This window comes from Salmo salar, chromosome ssa06 (assembly GCF_905237065.1).
Source record: "Salmo salar chromosome ssa06, Ssal_v3.1, whole genome shotgun sequence".
Taxonomy (NCBI): domain Eukaryota; kingdom Metazoa; phylum Chordata; class Actinopteri; order Salmoniformes; family Salmonidae; genus Salmo; species Salmo salar.
The window spans coordinates 62,825,406-62,850,716 of NC_059447.1; the positions used below are offsets into that span (position 1 = coordinate 62,825,406).

Below are 25,311 nucleotides of genomic sequence, written 5' to 3' on the forward strand. Positions count from 1 at the left end.
CTGTTCTGAGGGGAAAAAGTGGGTGCAACTCAATATTAGGAAGGTATTCATAATGTCTTGTACACTCAGTATATATGTATTCTGGACTCTGACATTGCTTGTTCTGATATTTAATTACATTTTTGAATTGTGTGTATTGTTTGTATTGCTAGGTATTATTAATGCACTGCTGTAGCAAAAAACACACACATTTTGCTGCACCTGCAAGTATGTGACAGAGTACAGCTATGCAGATGACAGTAGGTAACAGGGACCTTCCCATGTCCTTTTGCAGTACGGTTGAGTACATTTTGCAATGCATAGAACACATCATGTAGAAACAGCTGACATCGCAAACCCTCTAAAACACAACCATGTTCAATTCGAAGGGGATGTTTAGATGTGTAAAGCGCTGCATCGGAAAGGGAGTGGAGTAGCAGTAGTGGTTGGAGCTGCGCTCAGCTGCGTAGGCCATTGTGCCTGATCTAAAAACACAGCATCCAGGGAGATGCAGCTCTCCTGCACACCTCAGACAGTTATGAAGGGTTTCAAGTTGCTTTTCCTTTGAATGCTGGTGTAGTCTTTCATGCATTTGGATGATTGCTGCATATGAATTGAGAAGGACTAGAAACCTGCATCGGAGTCCCTCTCCCGAGTCACACAGCTTTCAGATAACAAATCCAAGGTGACTACAGCTTGACTCTTTCTATTGTTCAATAGTTGATCATTTGAGGTTTAAAAGCCACCAGGCCCTTGACACCTCTTGGTGCGTACAGTACTAGGGATACAACACTTGTTCACCAAACACATTACATGTGAGGGGACATGCAGAAAATGAGGTCATACAACACAACTATAAAATCAACCATTTACATCCGTTCCATTTATCTCAAAGGAAGATTATTCACAAGACACATTGTCAGTCTGTCTTAAAAATAAATCCAATCCAAACAAAGCAGGTACTGTATATATGGGGGTTTCAGTAACATTTATTGATCATTTAAACCGACAGGCTCCATGTGGAACAACCCACCAAACCTTCCAATGACAACCCAACCACTGGCACCTTAGCTAGTGAAGGATTGGGAGTTTTAGTCCCATTGGTATTAAAAGTTACCATGACGGTGAAAATACTACTGTATGCCATCTAACCAGAGAGAAAGAAAACACTGAATCTGGGTTTTAAAAGAGTTCATGAGATAAGGAAATAGCAGACCAACAACACTTTAATACAAGAGTTAGTCAATCTTCACATTGATGAACAACCGAAGGCAGCACTGAGGATTCTTAAGGGGCCGTTCAATATGCAAATCATCTTCGCGTTATGGACGGAGCAATAGAAAGAGTAGTGATGGTCATGGGGGACATTGTATACAGACAACTGCTTTCTCTTTCTTCCCACTGGATTGCAAAGATTGGATTTAGTGTAGGTTAAGTGTGACTTGCTGGCTGAGTTTCACACACGTACACAAGCAGACGCAGTCCACCAATAGTAACTTGGAATAAAGATTTAAAAGTACAACCATGTAGTCAGTCATCCTTCACATCATGTGCAGAGTATAGTCAGGGATTACAGAGCTCTCGTTCCAAAGCCTCTCGTATCACATTGATCAAGCGCTACATTTTCCCCCGAGGAGGTCCTCCACGTATGCAAAGATAGAGACCTCCTGATGAGCGAAGTGGAGAAATGTTGTTCAGCACTAAACATTTTGCCTCACACATCCCTCTCAACACATCGCACCCTTTCAGAGCAGCAGAGCGTCATCCTCAGCCATACCTCAGGGGCACAGCAGGTGCAGGATCTAGAACATACAGAGAGAGAGAGAGAGAGAGAGAGAGAGAGAGAGAGAGAGAGAGAAGCGAAGCTAAACTAGATTTATACCATACTGCTAACCATGTCCTTCAGGTGATGTTGGTTCCTCGTTAATCCGACTGACACAGGGGTAGACGTTCAGTGTCGTGACGCTACCTTGGCAGGGCCAGTACTACCCAGCATGCCTCACAGAGGTGGCCTGGCGAGCCTTGCGCGTTCAAGATGAGCAGAAATACAGTGAGTGAGTGGTGGTGGAGATGCGATTCGATGTGGCGGTACGCTGTCTGCTTGTTCTCTAGCGCCTGCACTGTAAACAGAGAGCCGGGAGGAGGGGCGAGGGCAGCTCCTACCCCACCCCTGTCGTTCCCCTTCCTCTGAAGGGGGCCTGGCCAATCACTCACTTCCCCAGCCGCTGCTCACAGGAGGCGTAGTGCTGAAGGGCGCTGAATAAGTCCTCATAGGAGACATCCACATGGGAGGGTAAGGAGCTGCAGGAGAGAGGGAGGATGTCAGATATATATACACAAGAGAGACACCTCTAGCCTACTTCAGATGGCAGCAGTTTATCTCAAATCAAGGTTTATTTGTCACGTGCGCCGAATACAACAGGTGTAGACCTTACAGTGAAATGCTTACAGGCTCTAACCAATAGTGCAAAAAAGGTATTAGGTGAAGCACAACTGGTTGGGCACCCGTAAAACTGCTGCCATTTCTTCCGGCGCCATTTTAACAAATAATAATGCTAAATAATGTTGTTAAAATAGATACCAAGCAATAAGGGATCAACAGAAATGTCATGTTACATTAGTAAAGGCTCACAGTAAATACAATGATGTACTTTACGACGGCTGTCATAAAAAAATCTCCTGTGATTACCAAAAGCTGCTGCTTGAGCTACCGGCAAAGCAGTTACAGTACTATACTGCCATCTAGTGTTTGGTGAAGGTAAAAGTCCAAAAAGTCCTGACAAATACAGTCTGTCAAATAAAATGTTGCTTTGTAAACACTGATAACGTTCAATAATGTGGGCCATTCTGACTGAACTTCATGACTCCCAAACAATGACACGTCTAAAAATAGCATTGTTAGTGATGCATCATCATCTGGTAAAGTCTAATTACACATCTTATGTAGGCTGAACTGCAACATTAACTCAGTATTTGCGTGATCCTTTTAAAAATAGCCCTACTACTTATACAGGGTTGCACAGAGGCATTTTTAAAAGTCTTGCCAATCGTTCAAGCCGGGAGGTAAGTGAGGCAGCAGAGACCGGTTTACCAGTTATTCTGCACAGATGAACACAACAGGCCCATATCCATTCTACCCAGGATGTAAAGCATAAGCACACACACACTTCCTCTGTCTCCCACACACACAGCGAGTGGTTATAATGGGACAGGATGAAGAGAGGAACCTCTGTCATTCCTGTCCAGCTCTACAGAGCAGCGGCTATCCCAGAACGTCTTCTGCACATGAGTAAGGCAGCCTCATTTAACACACGCACACACGCAATACTCACATGAACTCTGTCAGTCTGATGTGCCAGGGCAGGAACCCCAGGGTGCTTTCTACTGGGCCGAACTTCAGAACCAGGTCTGGATCTGGTGTAGTCTTCGACTCTGCACAAACCGAGATAGCATGGACAGACGTCAATGAAAAACACAATCAATGGAAATCTCATAAAAGTGCCCTCTGCGGAACATTCAACCCTTGAGTCATTTTTTGTGGTCCCGCGGAAATCAAATAAGCATAATAAACAAAACCCCCATCACAATCTGCCTGTTGAAGCTAGACATACGATTTCTCTACATGGCGGACTTCCGCATCTGCGAGCTACAGCAGTGTTTGTCTTCTCCCGAAAACATCTGTACCGTTCGAACGGTTTGGCCTACAAGCTAATATGACCACTCTATGGAAAGATGACTCACGATGAACATGTCAGTTGTTTTGCTCAAAGACCCCCACAAGCGGCACGGGACTCATCTGAAGTCGGTACCACAGATCTGCCAACTTCTGTCTGAAACGTCCTAACGGTTTGGCCTCTCAAGAGCATGTCGATTGTTTTGCTCTAGGACGCCTCCAAGCCTCACAAGAATTGATGAATGGAAGTATACAGTGCTTTCAGAAAGTATTCAAACCACTTGACTTTTTCCACATTTTGTTGTGTTACGGGATGAATACAAAAAAATAAGAGATTTTTTGGTCACTGGCCTAAACACAATAACACATAATATCATAGTGGAATTCTGTTTTTCAAAATGTGTACAAACTAATTAAAAATGAAAAGCTGAAATGTCTTGAGTCAATAAGTATTCAACCCCTTTGTCAAGCCTAAAAAAGTTAAGGAATAAAACAATTTCCACCAGACACTGGGAGATGAATCGCCTTTCAGCATAACAAAAACAAGTCCAAATCTACACTGGAGTTGCTTACCAAGAAGACAGTAAATGTTCCTGAGTGGCTGGCTTACAGTTTTGACTTGAAAATGGTTGTCTAGCAATGATCAACGACCAATTTGACAGAGCTAGAAGAATTTAGAAAACAATAAAATGGGCAAATATTATACAATCCAGGTGTGGAAAGCTCTTGAGCACATACCCAGAAAGACTCACAGCTGTCAAAGGTACTTCTACAAAGTATTGACTCAGGGGTGTGAATACTTATGTAAATGAGACCATATTTCTGTATAAAAAAAGAAACATACATTTGCAAACATGTTTTCACTTTGTCATTATGGGGTATTGTGTGTAGATGGGTAAAAAAATATATGGACACAAAACATTAGATCAAACCATGAATTGGGCCTTACTGATATTAGTCCATAGAAATGCATTGAATAGATTCATACATGGAAAAACAGATATTTTGTTTTGAAGTGTCTGTCCTTTATCTGAGAGATATAAGAAACATATCAGGAAAATATTTTTTGACATATTTAGGAGGTGGCTAAAGCATAAGGACTGTTGAAAAGATTGAGAGAACCTAGTTATCTGAAATTACAGTTCAATTTCTTCTTGAATGTACACAGGCATCACAATTCTGATCTTTTTGCTACTAATTGGTCTTTTGATCAATCAGATCTTCTGCCAATAGTTTGGCAAAATAATCAGAACTGGGCTGCCTGTGTAAACACAGCCTTAGAGAAGAGCAGCAGCAGCTTGCCAAGCCCCTTAGATAGTGAGATGATTAGAGTCCCTTTCGCTGGGCCCCCCTGGATCCCGACAGCGAGAGGGTCTCTGACATCTGATTGTACTGAAGAGCAGCTGCACTTACTGGTCCTGAGGTAAACACACCATAACCTCACGGTACACTACACTGGACTTAACTGCACTGAAGTGAACTCTGCTATCTTCTGTAGTTTATATTCTATCTGGAGACCATTTTTCTCATGAGTTTCTTCATATTCCTGCCTTGAGTCTCATCCCATCACCTTCTACTGAGCGAGATCACACGGATGTGTTCCACTAAAGCACTCGTGATGTGATTTACAGCGGGTGAGGGTGATCAGTCTTAGCCAGGGACTAACGACGGGCAGAGCTGTGGTGGGCAGACGGCTCAGGGAAAATAACCCACTGAGAGAAGCACTCTCTCTGGCACAGACTCCCAGTGCTTCATGTTTCCTTCATCTTTTGATCAAACACTGTGGAAGGCTAGTCTAACAGGGGGCTCCTTGACCTTTACTCAATCCCTTTCCTCCATCCTTGCGGAGCTTCAAATAGAGTGAAATTGCTACTCTGAACATCATGCCAAAGGGGAGCTGGTGAGCTAAGCTTCACTCCAGCTTGTAATAGTATGGCACAGATGTACAGTCTATGATCAATAGAATGTCTGTGGGGTTTAACCTGATAAGATAAAACAATGAAATAAAAAGGTATTGTCCACTGCCAATAAATAACAGCACTAAGGACAACAGCGAGAACCAATGTCCTGTCCTCCTCCTGGTCATGGGGGAGGGACCTCCTCCTCACCTCTGAGTAGAGAGTCAAGTACAGTGACGTTGATGTCTTTGGATGTCTTCTCCATCTGTTCCACAGCTCTACACAGCTGCTGTGCTGCCTGGACGATCCTCAGCTTCCCATCGTCTGGAGAGAGCACCTTCACCACTGACTGACACGACAGCACTGTGGGGACACACACAGGAATACGGTCATAATAAGCCCCACAAACACAAATACCGCTACTCAGGCACAAACACACACAGTAATAATACCAATCAATGGTAAACGTGTCGGGTGTCTGACTAAAGGTCAGTGGGTGGTAACTCGGAAATCCTGCTTCACAATCCTGCTGTTACGCTTGAATATTGCATTCATAAAGCAGGTGATTGTTGGATTACAAAACAATGAAGAACAGGATCATAGAATTCATAAGTTATTTATGTGAATTATAAGGTATTTGAACAGGAATTCATTTTTTTACATTTTAGCATACACTCTTATCCATAGGGTTAAGTGTCTTGCTCAAGGGCACATCCGACAGATTTTTCAGATAGTTGGCTGAGAACTTTTCGATTTGCTAGGCTACCTGACGCCCAATTTCCTTTGGTGAAGAGAACTCTTCTGTGTTGTGTTCCTGCACAACTCCATATGGTCTAATTCTGACTGTATGTCTGTTCTAAGAATTTAATATCTTGATGATAATAATCAATAATCAATTCGCCTTGACTAATGCCCAAGGTTTGTAAGACAATGGGTTAAAATAATTAGGCAAGGACTCAGCTTTCTGCAAAAGGTTTCTGTAGCTTTATTCAGAGAACGTTCTGCGTCAGGATAACAAAACAGTCATTATATAGTTCTTGCTTACTTACGCACATGCATTTACACACAATCTGTTGGTGACCTGCAACCCCCATAAACTTCTCACACTGTTTATCACCTTCTGGCTCAGCCTGTTCCTTTCCTTCAAGGTTAGGAACTCTGAGGTTTTACTCCCTTGACCATCTGCTTCTCTAGATCTCTATACTAATTGCATACACACATTTCTTTCCCTCTCCAGTGGTTCCTGGACTTTCCGGAACTAATCAGACTAATCGATCCCTACATTGATCATTACATTGATTATTCATTAAACCTGCTGTATGACTAATAATTCATCATGGTTTATTGATTCATTTACCTTTATTAGATAATTCTCTTATCAATGTCATAACAGATTGACTTGCTCAGGGGATAAAGGTGTAGTGCCAAAAGCAGATGGAGAGTAAAACCACACAATGCATCTTAAATTAGCCCATACAGGCTGGCTGCAGTCCACATGGCCTTTAATAAACAAACACCATAGTAAATAAACAAATGCCACAGAAAATATAAACAAATTCTTGGTGGAACTGGAATCCATCTAAAAAAAGAATAATAAACTATAATATTTATAATCAGATTCAAACTTCATTCAATAAATGATGAACTGTGAAAATTGCACTCCCAATGATGCATTGCGATCTAAAATCGACCCAAAGTGTTTGTGTAGTTGTATCCAATAGAATTGAATTGATTATTTATTCATAATGGTTATTTACAACCAAATAGCCTACACATGACAGAGTTCTGAATGCTTCTCTGTGGTAGCCTTTCCAGTTTTTCAGGCTATGGTGTTAAATAGGCTTGATGAAGTGATGTCCTTAATTTATTACGTATCATTAATGCAGTCTTTCGTGTGCTTATCATGCACAAGCGCCTTTTCTCCACCACTCCGGTCGATAAAATAACTTTATCCAAAATAAAGTCATACACAAATTTTGGTGCGCGTGACGTTTCAAATGCATTTTGTCATTACTAAATGTGTAATGTGATAGGCATTTTAAAATGACTATATAAACTAGGGATGCACGATATAAAGACCAGTGAACATATCGGAATCGGACGATATTAGCTAAAAATGCCAACATCGGTATCGACCCAATGTCTAGTTTAACGGCGATGTGAAAAAACTATTTCAAAGCTGACGTGCATTCCTATATAACATAGGTACATGACGTAATTAAGCCACATAAATGTTGCGCTACACCTGCAACTCAGCATTCCTAACCTAGCCCACAATGTCTGCTGTGTGGTCCGAACAGTCAACAAGTCGAGCACTCATTTAAAAGAGTAAGAACATTTCAGCGAGACAACTCAAAAGCGAAATCCATTAACCTCTTGAGCATCTGATCCCGTTAGCGGGATCAAAATCCAGCGAAAAATCATATCGCCAATTAGCATTAAAAAATTAGCATAATTTTTTACAAAAATTAAAAATATATATTTTTTTTTTTTATAGATACACCTCTCCTGAATCGACCCACGTCGTCCGATTTCAAAAAGGTTTTACAGGAAAAGCAAATCATTAGATTATATTAGATGAGTCCATCGTAAAAAGCAGCTTCATAGCCATTTTCCGACCAACCACTTCCATCACATATTATCAATAAACAGCTAAATGTAGCACTAACCTTTTACAAACTTCATCAGATGGCACCCCTAGGACATCATGTTATACAATGCATGCATTCTTTTGTTCAATAAAGGTCATATTTATATATAAAAACAGCATTTTACATCTCTGTCTGACGTTGACTACCTAATTTCCCCTCAAAAGCGTCCCCGTAAACAATGCTACGTTTCAATAAATTGCTATACTATAACGATTTTTTAAATGTATATTGTCAATCTAACATTTATAGATGAATATCTCTTGAGAACACCCGTCATACCAGATTTTAAATTAACTTTACTGGGTAATCACACTTTGCGATAAAAGGAGATGCGATACTCAGAAAATCAGCTAATATACAGTGCTCGGCGCCATCTTGGATGCAACAGTATGAACCATCTCATCTTCAATAATATTGTCAATAATCGCCTACCTTTAGTTGTCTTCATCAGAAAGCATCCCAGGTCCACAACAGATGTATTTTCGGTCAAAAAGTCCATACTTCACGTTCCATTAGCCTGATGTTGGTAGCGCGTCCTATGGCTCTCTCCAAACGCAGCTCTGCACTTCATACTGAAAGCAATCCTCGCGCATGTAGGTTCGTTCAAACATGTCAAACGTTGTATAAAATAAATGTTCAGGGCCACTAACACCAAGAGAGCCAATAAGATTCGAGGGGGATGATTTCATTGCCTTTAAAACCGTTTCCAAAGGTGGGGGCAGACATGGCCGCCGGCGTCATAATGGTGATGGCCCATCCCCTGTGACCAATTTCAAACTCCTGTCATTCACTGAGTTTTGACTCTATAAGGCTCAAACCACTGTGAAAGGACTGGCGACATCTAGTGGAAGCAATAGGAAGTGCCAAAATATTCCTAAACCCCTGTGTTTTTCAATGGGATAGGTTAGAACTCAATACAACACATCAGGTATCCACTTCCTGTCAGAAAATGTCTCAGGGTTTTGCCTGCCAAATGAGTTCTGTTATACTCACAGACACCATTCAAACAGTTTTAGAAACTTTAGAGTGTTTTCTATCCATATATAATAAGTATATGCATGCCCTATCTTCTGAGTTTGATTAGTAGGCCGTTGAAAATGGGAACGATTTTTTTTCAAAATGCGCTGTGGCGCCCCCTATCCTAGGGTATCCTCAAGAGGTTAAAGCCAAGATAATGGAATGAATTTCCCTTGACAATCAACCGTTCTCTGTCGTGGGTGATGTTGGCTTTTGCGACCGGTACACACTAACGTTACGAAATGCGCTATTGTTCAGATGTTGCCCTACCGGAGTTACACAGTAATAGCGTCACTGCTATTCGCTTCGCGACATACTATGGAACGCCGTTTGGGTTTTTGTGTGTCAAAAGAATTACGGCAAATAACACTATTTGACGCGTTAAATAAGCTTTTAACTTGTCACGTCATATAACAGTTTTAATTATAGAATGTTGTGGGTTCTGAATAATAATAAAGCATTATTTTAGCTTTAGCTTGGTAGGTAGCTAGCTAGCACCAATACAAACAGACTGAAAACAATGACCAGTAGAAACTGCAGTCATTTTCACTATTCTTAGCAATGATTTAGGAATCCTTGTGAGTAAGTATTAGCTAGGTAACCACTTGTTGTTCAACTATTGAAATTGAACTTCAGTTCATGAAAATAAATAGCTAGGCAGCTACTTAACCCTGTTAAGCTAACGTTATAAGCAGCCAGCTAGCTTCATCTGGCTAGTGAGGCTGGACCTGACCGAGTTGTGTTGTGAAGCTAGCAACAATACGGATTAGGCACAATAGTGGAATTTGCGGTTTGACATCAAAATAAAAGTACCTTTTTGAAAGTGATGCAGAAGGTTACAATTGGTGGAATCCTGACATATTTAGACTAGATAATGTTAAACAAGGGTGGAATGTGAAGCAATGAAATGGGGTATCAGTCTACTCGGTGACACCCACAGAACACAACTGTGAAGAGTTTACGCAAATATTAGCGTTGTAGCTCTTATCGCGGGACTGTGACTGTGTGAAATCATCTCCCCAGTCAGCCTATTGTGTGTATTGACATTCATATTGGTGATCAATGAAATCGGGTAAATCGGATATTTTTTCCCAACGTCCTCCTCAGTGTTATCAGACTCCAAAACATCCACACAGTATTGTTTTTCCTCGGGAATAGTGTTCAATACATATAGGTTGGCAATAAATGTGGCTCAATTCACAGTTGTTTTAGAGTCCCGCAAAAAGAGCTACGATGCTAATGTTCTGCAGGTGTCACTGAGTAGACTGATCCAACCCATGTCATTGATCCACAATCCATAGTTAAGGCTGTGCAGTGAAATAAGTATGTCCCCAATGCAATTCTAAAGTATAATTTCAGATTTCTTTCAAATTAACAAATTACTGTATTTTGTTGATTTTATGTAACATTGCAACCTTGATTAGCATGATCTATTCAATTATGGCATAATTCTACTATTCGTATGCATTTGCATCACTGTCAATGGCATACTTTTATTTTGAAGGCTAACCGCAAAGTCAACTATTGTGGCTAATCCTTATTATGGCCAGCTTCACATAGATGGGTCAGAGCACCATTAATCAACTAAGAACTGTCTTATGAATTAGGGTTATTTTAGATGACACCTAGCTATATAAACGTCCCTTTTTCAGGACCCTGTCTTTCAAAGATAATTTGTAAAAATCCAAATAACTTCACAGATCTTCATTGTAAAAGATTTAAACACTGCTTCCCATGCTTGTTCAATGAACCATAAACAATTAAATGAACATGCACCTGTGTAACAGTCGTTAAGACACTAACTGCTTACAGGCAATTAAGGTCACAGTTATGAAAACGAAAGAAGCCTTTCTACTGACTCTGAAAAACACCAAAAGAAAGATGCCCAGGGTCCCTGCTCATCTGCGTGAATGTGCCTTAGGCATGCTGCAAGGAGGCATGAGGACTGCAGATGTGGCCAGGGCAATAAATTGCAATGTCCGTACTGTGAGACGCCTAAGACAGCGCTCAGGGAGACAGGACGGACAGCTGATCGTCCTCGCAGTGGCAGACCACGTGTAACAGCACCTGCACAGGATTGGTACATCCGAACATCACACCTGCAGAACAGGTACAGGATGGCAACAACAACTGCCCGAGTTACACCAGGAACGCACAATCCCTCCATCAGTGCTCAGACTGTCCGCAATAGGCTGAGAGAGGCTGGACTGAGGGCTTGTAGGCCTGTTGTAAGGCAGGCCCTCACCAGACATCACCGGCAACAACGTCGCCTATGGGCACAAACCCACCGTCGTTGGACCAGACAGGACTGGCAAAAAGTGCTCTTCACTGACAGGTCGCGGATTTGTCTCACCAGGGGTGATGGTCAGATTCGCGTTTATCGTTGAAGGAATTAGCGATACACCAAGGCCTGTAATCTAGAGCGGGATAGATTTGGAAATGGAGGGTCCGTCATGGTCTGGGGCAGTGTGTCACAGCATCATCGGACTGAGCTTGTTGTCATTGCAGGCAATCTCAACGCTGTGCGTTACAGGGAAGACATCCTCCTTCCTCATGTGGTACCCTTCCTGCAGGCTCATCCTGACATGACCCTCCAGCATGACAATGCCACCAGACATACTGCTCGTTCTGTGCGTGATTTTCTGCAAGACAGGAATGTCAGTGTTCTGCCATGGCCAGCGAAGAGCCCGGATCTCAATCCCATTGAGCACGTCTGGGACCTGTTGGATCGGAAGGTGAGGGCTAGGGCCATTCCCCCCAGAAATGTCCGGGAACTTGCAGGTGCATTGGTGGAAGAGTGGGGTAACATTCCACAGCAAGAACTGGCAACTCTGGTGCAGTCTATGAGGAAATGCACTGCAGTACTTAATGCAGCCGGTGGCCACACCAGATACTGACTGTTACTTTTGATTTTGTTTGCTGAAAATAAAGTAGACAGTGAGAGGACGTTTCCTTTTTTGCTGAGTTTAGTTAGCTAGTTAACTATAGCGACTGAAACAGATTGTCGTTTTGCTATGTTTTTGGGAAAGAACATTGTTTGCATCCATGAGCTAGCTAGCTTTTTTATGACCAGCACTGTAGGTGTGCGAGACAACTTTACCAGCATCATAGCACACATATCAATGAATGGTTGTGACATATGAAATACGAGTGAGTGTAATCTATGTGTAACAACTACGTAAACATTTTATGAACGTGTTAAATTATTATGTGACGTGAAGTCATATTCAGGTCCTGATTGGTCAAATAGAGTTATTTGACACAGATCTTTTTTGACATGCAAAGACCGAAACGGCGTTCCATAGAAATCCTGGTTGAGACTGAAACGGCTTAACAAATGAACAACGAAACAGCACAGCAAGTAAGTGAAAGAAATAGGTTTTGATTATGTTTTACTAGCAATGTGGACATGGGTAAATGCCAACAAAAAACATTTTTGGTCAGTGTGGTGTGTGTGTAACCTTTATTTAACTAGGCAAGTCAGTTAAGAACAAATTCTTATTTACAATGACGGCCTACCCCGGACGACGCTGGGCCAACTGTGCACCGCCCTATGGGACTCCCAATCACGGCCGGATGTGATACAGCCTGGATTCAAACCAGGGACTGTAGTGATGCCACTTGCACTGAGATGCAATGCCTTAGACCGCTGCGTCGCGTGTGTGTTAACTATTTAACTGTACTAGAATGCTTAAAAAGGTCGGTAAAGTTTTAAATAAATATCGGTATCGTTTTTTTTTGGCAAGGAAAATATCGGTATCGGCCAAAAACATTACATTTGTGATGCACCGATATGAACAAAAAAAACCAACATTTGATTAGCCTAATAGAATATTGAATCGGTATTCTTCCTCAAATGAAGGGGATGATGACGCAATCTTTGCGAGAAGTAGGGAATCTAATTTCATTGGTCAAATCATGGCTCAGACACTTCATTCAATATAAATGGAGTTAGCCCTGAGGTAGACCCTTTTTACACTACGATAGATTCTCTAGATTAGGGTTCCCCAACTGGTGGCCCGTGGGTGGTTTTATTTAAAAATGATACATTTATGGTTGGACATAAGACTAAAAACAGGAAATTAGCTCCAAGTTACTTAAATTTTGTAAATCTATTCCCAAGTATTCGGTTGTCGGGATGGTTGTTGCTCAATACATGATAATGTAACCAGAAAACGTTGTATACAACAGCAAACTTTCCGGGACATATACATGTCTTATATGGGCCGAAAGCTTACAGTCTTGTTAATATAACTGCAGTGTCCAATTTACAGTAGCTACTACAGAAACAAATACTATGCTATTGTTTGAGGATAGTGCACAACACCAAAACACTTGTCACAGCAACTGGTTTAATACATTCACCTCTGAAGGTAAATAATGTACATACATTCAGTAATCTTGCTCTGATTTGTCATCCTGAGGTTCCCAGAGATAAAATGTAGCGTAGTTGTGTATGATAAAATCCATTTGTATATTCAAATGTAGGAACTGGGGTCACTGGCTCCACACCCACCCTGCCCAGCCATCTAGATGTGTGAAAGTTAGTGTATTTTCTGTAGGGAAGCTAATGATTCATCATGTATGACATTCCTGGGAGTCTGTAAACTGACATTTGTTATTACCATAGCAGTTTTGTATGTTCTCTATAGTTACAGTTGAAGTCGGAAGTTTACATACACGTAGGTTGGAATCATTAAAACTTGTTTTTCAACCACTCCACAGATTTCTTGTTAACAAACTATAGTTTTGGCAAGTCGGTTAGGACATATACTTTGTGCATGACAAGTAATTTTTCCAACAATTGTTTACAGACAGATTATTTCATTTATAATTTCCTGTATCACAATTCCAGTGGGTCAGAAGTTTACATACACTAAGTTGACTGTGCCTTTAAACAGCTTGGGAAAAAACAAAAAATGGCATGGCTTTAGAAGCTTCTGATAGGCTAATTGACATCATTTGAGTCGAGGTGTACCTGTGATTGTATTTCAAGGGCTACCTTCAAACTCAGTGCCTCTTTGCTTGACATCATAGGAAAATCAAAATAAATCAGCCAAGACCTCAGAAAAAGAATTGTAGACCTCCACAAGTCTGGTTCATCCTTGGGAGCAATTTCCAAACGCCTGAAGGTACCACGTTCATCTGTACAAACAATAGTACGCAAGTATAAACACCATGGGACCACGCAGCCATCATACCGCTCAGGAAGGAGACACATTGTCTCCTAGAGATGAATGTACTTTGGTGTGAAAAGTGCAAATCAATTCCAGAACAGCAGCAAAGGACCTTGTGAAGATGCTTGAGGAAACAGGTACAAAAGTATCTACATCCACAGTAATATCCTATATCAACATAACCTGAAAGGCCGCTCAGCAAGGAAAAAGCCACTGCTACAAAACTGCCATAAAAAAGCCAGACTATGGTTTGCAACTGCACATGGGGACAAAGATCTTACTTGTTGGAGGAATGTCCTCTGGTCTGATGAAACAAAAATAGAACTGTTTGGCCATGATGACCATCGTTATGTTTGGAGGAAAAGGGGGGAGGCTTGCAAGCCGAAGAACACCATCCCAACCGTGAAGCACGGGGGTGGCAGCATCATGTTGTGGGGGTGCTTTGCTGCAGGAGGGACTGGTGCACTTCACAAAGTAGATGGCATCATGAGGAAGGAACATTATGTGGATATATTGAAGCAACATCTCAAGACATCAGTCAGGAAGTTAAAGCTTCGTTGCAAATGGGTCTTCCAAATTGACAATGACTCCAAGCACACTTCCAAAGTTGTGGCAAAATGGCTTAAGGACAACAAAGTCAAGGTACTGGAGTGGCCATCACAAAGCCCTGATCTCAATCCTATTTACATTTGTGGGCAGAACTGAAAAGGTGTGCGCGATCAAGGAGGCCTACAAACCTGACTCAGTTACACCAGCTCTATCAGGAGGAATGGGCCAGAATTCACCCAACTTATTGTGGGAAGCTTGTGGAAGGGTAGCTGAAACGTTTGACCCAAGTTAAACAATTTAAAGCCAATGCTACCAAATACTAATTGAGTGTATGTAAACTTCTGATCCACTGGGAATGTGATGAAAGAAATAAAACATTCTCCACTTTATTTTAAGAATGTGAATTGTCAATAATAGTAGTGATCCTAACTGACCTAAGACAGGGAATTTTAACTAGGATTAAATGTCAGGAATTGTGACAAACCTAGTTTAAATATATTTGGCTAAGGTGTATGTAAACTTCCGACTTCAACTGTATGTACTTAAATGTATAAATTGACCAATTCGGCACAGTTGGGCAAGCTCCTGGCAGACTTCATACAAAATATTGTGTAGTGATGTAATTCTTCACTGGATCAGTCTGAAACTTTGCACACACGCTACTGCCATCTTGTGAAAATAAAACACCTACACCTAGGATCATAACGCAATGTATGGCCTTTATCTTGCATTTCAAAGATGAAAATAAAAATAGAAGACACGTTTTTTTGGTTTGTATTATCTTTTACCAGATCTAATGTGCTATATTATCCTACATTAATTTCCTTAAGAGGTTTTAAGCACCCCGATAAAAAATTAAGACACAAATTACTAAAGAGGGAGCCAGATATCAATATAGCTTAACCAGAAGAACAAAAACCTGTTCCCGACCCTCCTCCTCCCTCTGCTGCAGGCCTTCACATATTCTGCCAATACGCTCCTGATGTTGCCGGTAAAAGGCTACACCAGCGGTCGGCATCCTTTTGCATTTAGAGTGCTAAGTTATTGTACCATTTCTACTTATCTGCGTGCCAGTTATGATTTTCATATGCACATTTTCATGGAACAGTTTAATTTCATATATAATAAAGTCTTCTTATCTAAAAATCTGTCATGTGGTTAATCAACACTATCTAAATGAAAATGACAAACCTGAAAGTAACTTCTATTGCCATTGCATAAGTAAAAATAGCCTACATAAAGCCAATAAATAAAAACATTGCAGCATGACATAAAAATGTATATCCTATAAATCACATTGGCTACGCATGGCCTGTCTGCAAGGAACTTGAAACACTGCATAAACTATTGTATTAACTTGGTCCAGGGGAAGCTCGTGCTAGCAAACTTGCAACATTGTATAAAATATTCTGGGCCCTCGGAGTTTCCCAGCCAGTGAGCTACGGACTGTCACAGATGTAGGCTATACAGTCGTGGCCAAAAGTTGAGGATGACACAAATATTAATTTTCACAAAGTCTGCTACCTCAGTTTGTATGATGGCAATTTGCATATACTCCAGAATGTTATGAAGAGTGATCAGATGAATTGCAAAGTCCCTCTTTGCCATACAAATGACCTGAATCCCCCAAAACTTTTCCACTGCATTTCAGCCCTGCCACAATAGGACCAGCTGACATCATGTCAGTGATTCTCTCGTTAACACAGGTGTGAGTGTTGACGAGGACAAGGCTGGAGATCACTCTGTCATGGTGATTGAGTTCGAATATAACAGACTGGAAGCTTCAAAAGGAGGGTGGTGCTTGGAATCATTGTTCTTCCTCTGTCATCCATGGTTACCTTGCTGTCATCATTGCGTTGTACAAAAAGGGCTTCACAGGCAAGGATATTGCTGCCAGTAAGATTGCATAAATCAACCATTTAATCGGATCATCAAGAACGTCAAGGAGAGAGGTTAAATTGTTGTGAAGAAGGTTTCAGGGTGCACAAGAAAGTCCAGCAAGCGCCAGGACCATCTCCTAAAGTTGATTCAGCTGCGGGATCGGGGCACCACCAGTACAGAGCTTGCTCAGGAATGGCAGCAGGTAGGTGTTAGTGCATCTGCACGCACAGTGAGGCGAAGACTTTTGGAGGATGGCCTGGTGTCATGAGGGGCAGCAAAGAAGCCACTTCTCTCCAGGAAAAACATCAGGGACAGACTAATATTGTGCAAAAGGTACAGGGATTGGACTTCTGAGGACTGGGGTAAAGTCATTTTCTCTGATGAATCCCCTTTCCGATTGTTTGGGGCATCCGGAAAAAAGCTTGTCCGGAGAAGACAAGGTGAGCACTACCATCAGTCCTGTGTCATGCCAACAGTAAAGCATCCTGAGACCATTCATGTGTAGGGTTGCTTCTCAGCCAAGGGAGTGGGCTCACTCACAATTTTGCCTAAGAACACAGCCATGAATAAAGAATGGTACCAACACATCCTCCGAGAGCAACTTCTCCCAACCATCCAGGAACAGTTTGGTGACGAACAATGCCTATTCCAGCATGATGGAGCACCTTGCCATTAGGCAAAAGTGATAACTAAGTGGCTCGGGGAACAAAACATTGATATTTTGGGTCCATGGCAAGGAAACTCCCCAGACCTTAATCCCACTGAGAACTTGCGGTCAATCCTCAAGAGGCGGGTGGACAAACAAAAACACACAAATTCTGACAAACTCCAAGCATTGATTATGCAAGAATGGGCTGCCATCAGTCAGGATGTGGCCCAGAAGTTAATTGACAGCATGCCAGGGCGGATTGCAGAGGTCTTGAAAAAGAAGGGTCAACCCGGCAAATATTGACTCTTTGCATCAACTTCATGTAATTGTCAATAAAAGCCTTTGACACTTATGAAATGCTTGTAATTATACTTCAGTATTCCATAGTAACATCTGACAAAAATATTGAAAGACACTGAGGCAGCAAACTGAAAAGTAATATTTGTGTCATTCTCAAAACTTTTGGCCAGGAATGTATGCCCAAGGAATAAGAAGTAATCTTGTAGGCCTATTTGATGATGTTTCCACTGGATCAGAGCATTACATTTTTCCCCCCTTTCATGCTGAGTGATAATCAGAAGGGAAAGAGCTTCAAATAGGCAACATTGAGGAACTATTTTCATTCTCAACGGATGTAAAAACAGACTTCGTTTACCTGCCGTTTGAGGCGAAGAAAAAAATACTTTGAGAAGCTACACAGTGATGGTGAGTTAAGACAAATCAGAAATAGTATCATATCACAGAATGGGCAAGCCAGGTAGACTAGTCCTACTTCTATATGCGTAATCAGGTGCGTGTCCTTACTCAAAACTGTCTTTTGTTTGGAGCACTCCGGTCAATGAATACATTGACAACTCGTAAACAGAATGAAATAAACCAAAAGCTTTTTTCTCACAAGTGTAGCCTAGGTTGTGTGCTCTGCAAAAAACATGTCCACTCCTACAATGATAACAGTAAGACTGTAATAATAATATATTGAATATATTAACAGAAATTACCGTAACCAAACAAACATTGTAGATTAGAAATTATGGGAATTAACAGTAAATGTACTACTAGTGATACTGGTGTGCCACCCCCGGGGCCTCCGTAATGCATTAGTCCACTCAGACAGGTGTCTTATGTGCCATATTTTAAAACTTCTTTGGGCTAGGGGGCGGTATTTTCACATCCGGATGAAAAGTGTGCCCAAAGTAAACTGCCTGCTACTCAGGCCCAGAAGCTAGGAAATGCATATTATTAGATTTGGATAGAAAACACTCTGAAGTTTCTAAAAATGTTTGAATGATGTCTGTGAGTATAACAGAACTTATTTGGCAGGCGAAACCCCGAGGATAAACCATCCAGGAATATTTGTTTTTGAGGTCACTCTTCAATGGGAATCTAGATTTCTAAAGCACTTGCTTGCAGTTCCTATCGCTTCCACTGGATGTCAACAGTCTTTAGAAATTGGTTGATGTTTTTCCTTTGAGAAATGAAGAAGTAAGGCAGTTCAGAACTAGGGTCGAGTGAAGTGTACTGTTTGTTAGAGGCGCGTGACCTGAAAGCACGCTCCACTTTGTTTTCATCCTGTATTGAACACAGTTTATCCCGTCTTAAATTTGATTGATTATTTAGGTAAAAAAATACCTAAAGTTGTATTAGGAAAGTTGTTTGAAACGTCTGGATCAAGTTTATAGGTAACTTATTAAATATTTTGTAGTCATGTTGCGCGAGTTGGAACCAGTGTATTTTCCGAATCAAACGCGCCAAATGGACATTTTGGGGATATAACGACAGAATTAATCGAACTAAAGGACCATTTGTGATGTTTATGGGACATATTGGTGTGCCAACAGAAGATCTTCAAAAGGTAAGGCATGAATTATATGTTATTTCTGACTTTTGTGTTGTGCCTGGCGGGTTGAATTATGATTTTCATGTTTATGTTTGATGGGGTGCTGTCCTCAGATAATAGCATGGTTTGCTTTCGCCGTAAAGCCTTTTTGAAATCTGACACTGTGGCAGGATTAACAAGAAGTTAATCTTTAAACCAGTGTATAACACTTGTATGATTTCTGAATTATTATTATGAATATTTCTGTTCTTGAGTTTGGCGCGCTGCTATTTCACTGGGTGTTGTCGCGCGCGAAGGGATCACTAAGAAGTTAACAAATATATTTGCCACTGCTCAACAACAAAAAATACTTTGTTGACCAAACAATCGACCTGTCGACTAAATGGGGTCAGGGTCAGCCTTACTAGCACCCGTTGTCTCCCTCTCCTCCCTGCTGCAGCGACCACCACATAACATCAACAGTATTTAACGCGTTGTCCGTGATGCTGAAGCTGCAACATAATTACAGCCATTTCTGACTGAAATTTGTTCCCAAAATCCCTCATTTGTTTAGGAATAACATTCCCTATTCCCTCAACCCTTGCTCTCTTTACGTGACACATGTATGCATCTCATGCACGTAACCTATAAGGTCTGACCTATAGCATATCATAATCACATCAATAAATCGATTATAACAAACTCAGAACACAGTAACACATGCGACAGCAAAGTGGTTGCAGAGGATGTGACAAATAACCTCAAAACTGGGGAATGTTTACTGGTTGGTCAGGAGGGAAAGGGGAAGTCAGAATGGAATAAATTTGACTATTTGTGGAAAATACTGGAGATTACGAAAAATAAGGTAAGGAGCAAGCACTGCGTGCATACTATGTGTGCCAAACAGGTGCTGTTAGATTAAAATAATTTTTGACCATTTGGAACAATGCTAATAACATTACAATTCTAAGCATGCCAGAGAGTACTGTAATGTTTTTTTGTTTTGTCTTTATTACAGCAAAGACTAAAATCAGTCGCATTCACTCGTGAATGCAATTTCCAAAATGGAACGGTCTATTTTTCTATTTACACTAATTATTCAAGGGTTGCTATGTTATTTTATTTAAAAACTAAAATGGTGGTTATACAAGGATGTTATACTAAGCCTACTAATGATAATGACATTACTTATTATAATAATGATTATCATAACAATAATAGTAATAACAACAATAAGGATATCAAGAAAAAGGAGCATATTTATTAAATATAATTGAACAACTTGGAACAGTGTAAACACTAAATAAATTATAAATAATACCAGAGGCTGTTCTAACAAATCAGTAGGCTATTAAACAAACACTCAAACAACAGAAGCAGGATCTGTCTTAGTTCTGTAGATCAACTCAGCAAAAAAAAGAAACGTCCTCTCACTGTAAACTCATGGACTGCACCTGATTTGCCAGTTCTTGCTATGATATGTTCACCTACTCTTCGTAGGCGAACATATCCGTTCACCTACTCTTTGTCTCACAAAGACACGGTGGTTGGAACCCAAAATATCAAATTTGGATTCATCAGACAAAAGAACAGATTTCCACCGGTCTAATGTCCATTGCTCGTGTTTCTTTGCCCAAGCAAGTCTCTTCTTCTTATTGGTGTCCTTTGGTAGTGGTTTCTTTGCAGCAATTCGACCATGAAGGCCTGATTTCATGCAGTCTCCTCTGAACAGTTGAAGTTGAGATGTGTCTGTTACTTGAACTCTGTGAAGCATTTATTTGGGCTGCAATCTGAGGTGCAGTTATTCTAAATTAACTTATCCTCTACAGCAGAGGTAACTCTGGGTCTTCCTTTCCTGTGGCGGTCCTCATGAGAGGAAATTTAATAATAGCATTTGATCTCACCCACCAGCGGGGGAGAGATCGAGAGGTATGGAGGTGTTTTTTTTTATGACACCTCCCGCCCATTGTAAATCTTAAGGCAGCAGACAAAATCCCTTTTGTCCTCTCAGTATGGAGGAACGGAATGTATGATGGGCCTATGGAGAATCTACCTCTGAATAGTAACGTGCAATAAACGGACTTCGGGGCAATATGTTTCATCAGCCAAAATTGTAGTAGTGACAATAGATGGAATATGAAAATGAATGTTGTTTTTGTTGTTATTTAAAGTTAAATGACAACATTATAATGAAAACATTGTAACTTGAAGAGTTTTCACACTATTTACTTTATGTTTGCATAATGTATGTTGTGTGGAAAATGTCCAGATCCAAGAGAATGTTTTTGTGAAACACAACTGATTGGCTCAAACGCCTTCCCTGTGGCTCAGTTGGTAGAGCATAGTGTTTGCAATGCCAGCATGGTGTGTGCAACGCCAGGGTCGTGGGTTCGATTCCCACGGGGGGGGGGCCAGTACAATTTTTTTTTTTTTTTAATTAAATTAAAAAATGAAATGTATGCATTCACTACTGTAAGTCGCTCTGGATAAGAGCGTCTGCTAAATGACTAAAATGTCAAATGTAATTAAGGAAAGAAATTCCACAAATTAAATGACAATATAATATTTTACCAATGTTTTCTAATTTTAATTATTTAATTTGTGACGCTGACTTGACTGCCGGTTATTGGAGGGAAACGATTTCCTCAACATCAATGCCATAGTAAAACGCTGTTTTTGGATATAAATATGAACTTGATAGAACTAAAAATGCATGCATTGTCTAACATAATGTCCTAGGAGTGTCATCTGATGGAGATTGTAAAAGGTTAGTGCATCATTTTAGCTGGTTTTATGGTTTTGGTGACCCTGTCTTTGAATTGACAAAACATTACACACAACTCTTGTAAATGTACTGTCCTAACATACTCTAAATTTATGCTTTCGCCGTAAAACCTTTTTGAAATCGTAAAACGTGGTTAGATTAAGGAGATGTTTATCTTTCAAAGGGTGTAAAATAGTTGTATGTTTGAAAAATTTTAATTTTGACATTTATTTGGATTCAAATTTGCCGCTCTTGAAATGCACCTGCTGTTGATGGAGTGCACCACGGGTGGCACGCTAGCGTCCCACCTAGCCCATAGAGGTTAACTTTTAACAAGGCACACCTGTTACTTGAAATGCATTCCAGGTGACTACCTCGAAGTTGGTTGAGAGAATGTCAAGAGTGTGCAAAGCTGTCATCAAGGCAAAGGGTGGCTACTTTGAAGAATCTGAAATCTAAAATATATTTTGATTCATTTAACACTTTTTTGGTTACTACGTAATCCCATGTGTTATTTCAAAGTGTTGATCTCTTCACTATTATTCTACAATATAGAAAATAGTAAAAATAAAGAAACCCTGGAAGGAGTAGGTGTGTCCAAACTTTTGACTGGTACTGTATATTATACCCACGTTTTCAGTCGCAATTTGCTTTTACCACATGTAGGCTAAATGATTTCCATGATATTGATGAAAAAAAAATATGCCTGACTTATGTTCTATGGTACGCCTTCAGTACTTTAATATTCATATGAGACAGGTAGTAGGCTTAATTGTTCATTTTTGATAGGCTAATGTTGCTTGATGAAGACATGCTGTTAGCAACTCTGTGCTTTGTCTTGAGACTAAAATGTAATTAGTGTAGCCTACAAACGAAGAAATGTAACCTTTATGGTCTGCACGTTTGTGAATCGTTGCATTATTCAAGAGTGCAATGTGGTTTGGATCCATTTTTCAAACGTGTAATATGGTTAAAGATGAAAGGTCGCTTGCATAGTTGAAGCACGCTGGCTAGTGGCTATACTGGGTTATTTCATTGGGATATTTACGCTAAATGCCCGTTGCCAAGAGCCGAACCCTCTTGCGGCACATGATGTTCCGTTGCTAATGTGAATTGAAAAGTTAATGTACTTTAACGCTGCCTCTCCAACTTTCATTAATGAGAAAAGCCCCTTAGCCTGCCCAGGAGCAGGTTAATTCTTAAGGATTTGTTGCCATAAAAATGTACCTGGCTAAAATGGGAGCTACTTTCGTGGTACCAGTTGTCCTGAGTTCAAAGTTACCTCACTAACTCCTTAAACAACATACGTAGTATAGGGCTCAGCTCTTTAGACCAGCACTCCTAATCTGGGAAGCTCGACACATACGGCCCCTGGTGTCTCACCTTGATGGTCCTGTTTGTCAGTGCCATTGTTGAGGAACTCTACAGAGTGCTGCTTGGAGCCTTCCAGACCCAGGAGCTCCTGCTGCTGCTTCAGGATCTCCTCCATCAGCCTGGAGTTGTTCCTCCTGAACACACCTGGGAATCAAAAGGGGATATGTGAGCAATCCAATAGCCTATATCATACACCCAATCTCAACAACTTTAAGACGACAAAAATAAACATTTGCTGTCTTCTGGAGCTGAGATCTGAAATTAACATCATGATATAGCAAGTAAAGCTAGTCATTAGGGGCGAATAATGTGTCATATGCCAGATTTGGCTGTGAGAGACTGATGACAAGTCAGCAGACATTGAGGAACAACGCCACAGCACTTAGGCAGCCATCAAGAAGGATTCAACAACATTTTCCAACAACTAGCCTATGACCCAGTAGGAGTGGCTGTGATGAAACAGGAATAGAAATACAGTGTGTGTGTAACCTTTCAGTTAAAACAATTCCCTGTAGGCTCAAACAACGAATTTGGTGAAAAGGCCATTGGGCAAACCTTGAAAGCCTATTGAGGCTCCTCTGTCTGAAATCATCTATGTAATGATACATTAGTAAGCATATATGGCAGAAGTGGGTTGTTGTAGATTTCTGAAAGGGAAGAAGGCCGGATAAAGCCATTCACTATCAGGAAAAAAGTAGATAAGTTATCAAAGATAACTAAGCACCAAAACAGAAAAACTCACGACTTGCTGAATCTGATTACAAAAACAGAGGTAGCTGGCACGTGACTGAGTGCTGGTGTTGTATTTATAAATAAAATATGAATAAAACAATTCTGAACACATTTTATAATCAAATTATATCTTACCGTGATTATCGTACACACTGATATAAGATATGCCGACTGCCATGCACCACACGACAAGGTTGGCAATGTCTGTGTATCTCGGCTCCTCTTCGGCTATCAACAAGCCGATATGGTCAGGCAGCTTCTCCAGAGATTTCCCATCCGCCCCCCAGCGATACCGACGACCAACGCGTTTACCGGGTGCAGGAACGAGCTTTTTCTGTTTGGGAAACGAGAGAGCTATCGGCACAAGAAGCGCTGCTAAGGCTCGTGACCATAGCTGCCCATTCCAATTGCGAAGGCGGATTCGGAACAACGTGATAAGCGTTCTATGAATGTGGAGAAGGACATGCAGAACCCGCCACACGAACTCGTACACGAGCACCATTATGCAGCCCTCCTCCTCGACAAAATAGAATAATTATCAGAAATGCATATAGCTGTGCATTTCAAGTCTAGTAATGATGGCTATACACTAAGCTAGTTCTGTGAGCCATTTCGCTTACTGCCAACACCTCCGTTTGCCGGCTGCCATCTTCATCCAACCGTTACCCTCTGAACCCGGAGATAACCGTAGCTCAGTCGAGCTCAGTGATTGGACGATTCAGCAAACATGAAATCACGCGAGATCTAGGGTTGGACTTTCTATCGCAACCTAGATTATTATTTTAATGTTTTTATTATTGGAACAATAATAACAATATTACACATCAAAACAGGGACATTCGTGTGAATACAATGGAAAAAATATGAAATAATAGAACACCAAGCGACCCCCCCCCCAAAAAAAAAATATTAATCATTCATATGTGACAAGGCAATGAGACATTAACAGACATTCAGAGACATGACTTCTAATAGTTTTTCTACTTTTTGAGTTTCACAAGTTTGAGAGATTTATAAAATTGTAACAGTTCAATGAAAAAAATATATAAATAAGGAATTTTTCCACCCCATTTACATTTGTGAATATAATATTTGGCCAAGAGAATAATAATCTTAATAAAATCGTTATGTTCGGAATTACAAGGATAAGC

The 25,311-nt window shown here is 40.7% G+C and overlaps 1 protein-coding gene across 1 annotated transcript; it reads right to left on the reverse strand.

Annotated features, from left to right (window-relative positions):
* Positions 1–939: 939 nt before the first annotated feature.
* Positions 940–24,849, reverse strand: nus1 (NUS1 dehydrodolichyl diphosphate synthase subunit). Its single transcript, XM_014205139.2, has 5 exons — positions 24,296–24,849; positions 23,438–23,572; positions 5,761–5,913; positions 3,312–3,411; positions 940–2,280 (listed from the first exon to the last, which is right to left on the reverse strand). The coding sequence occupies exons 1-5, from the start codon at positions 24,660–24,662 to the stop codon at positions 2,190–2,192; spliced, it is 846 nt and encodes a 281-aa protein (XP_014060614.1). The 5' UTR covers positions 24,663–24,849; the 3' UTR covers positions 940–2,189.
* Between the last annotated feature and the right edge of the window lie 462 nt (positions 24,850–25,311).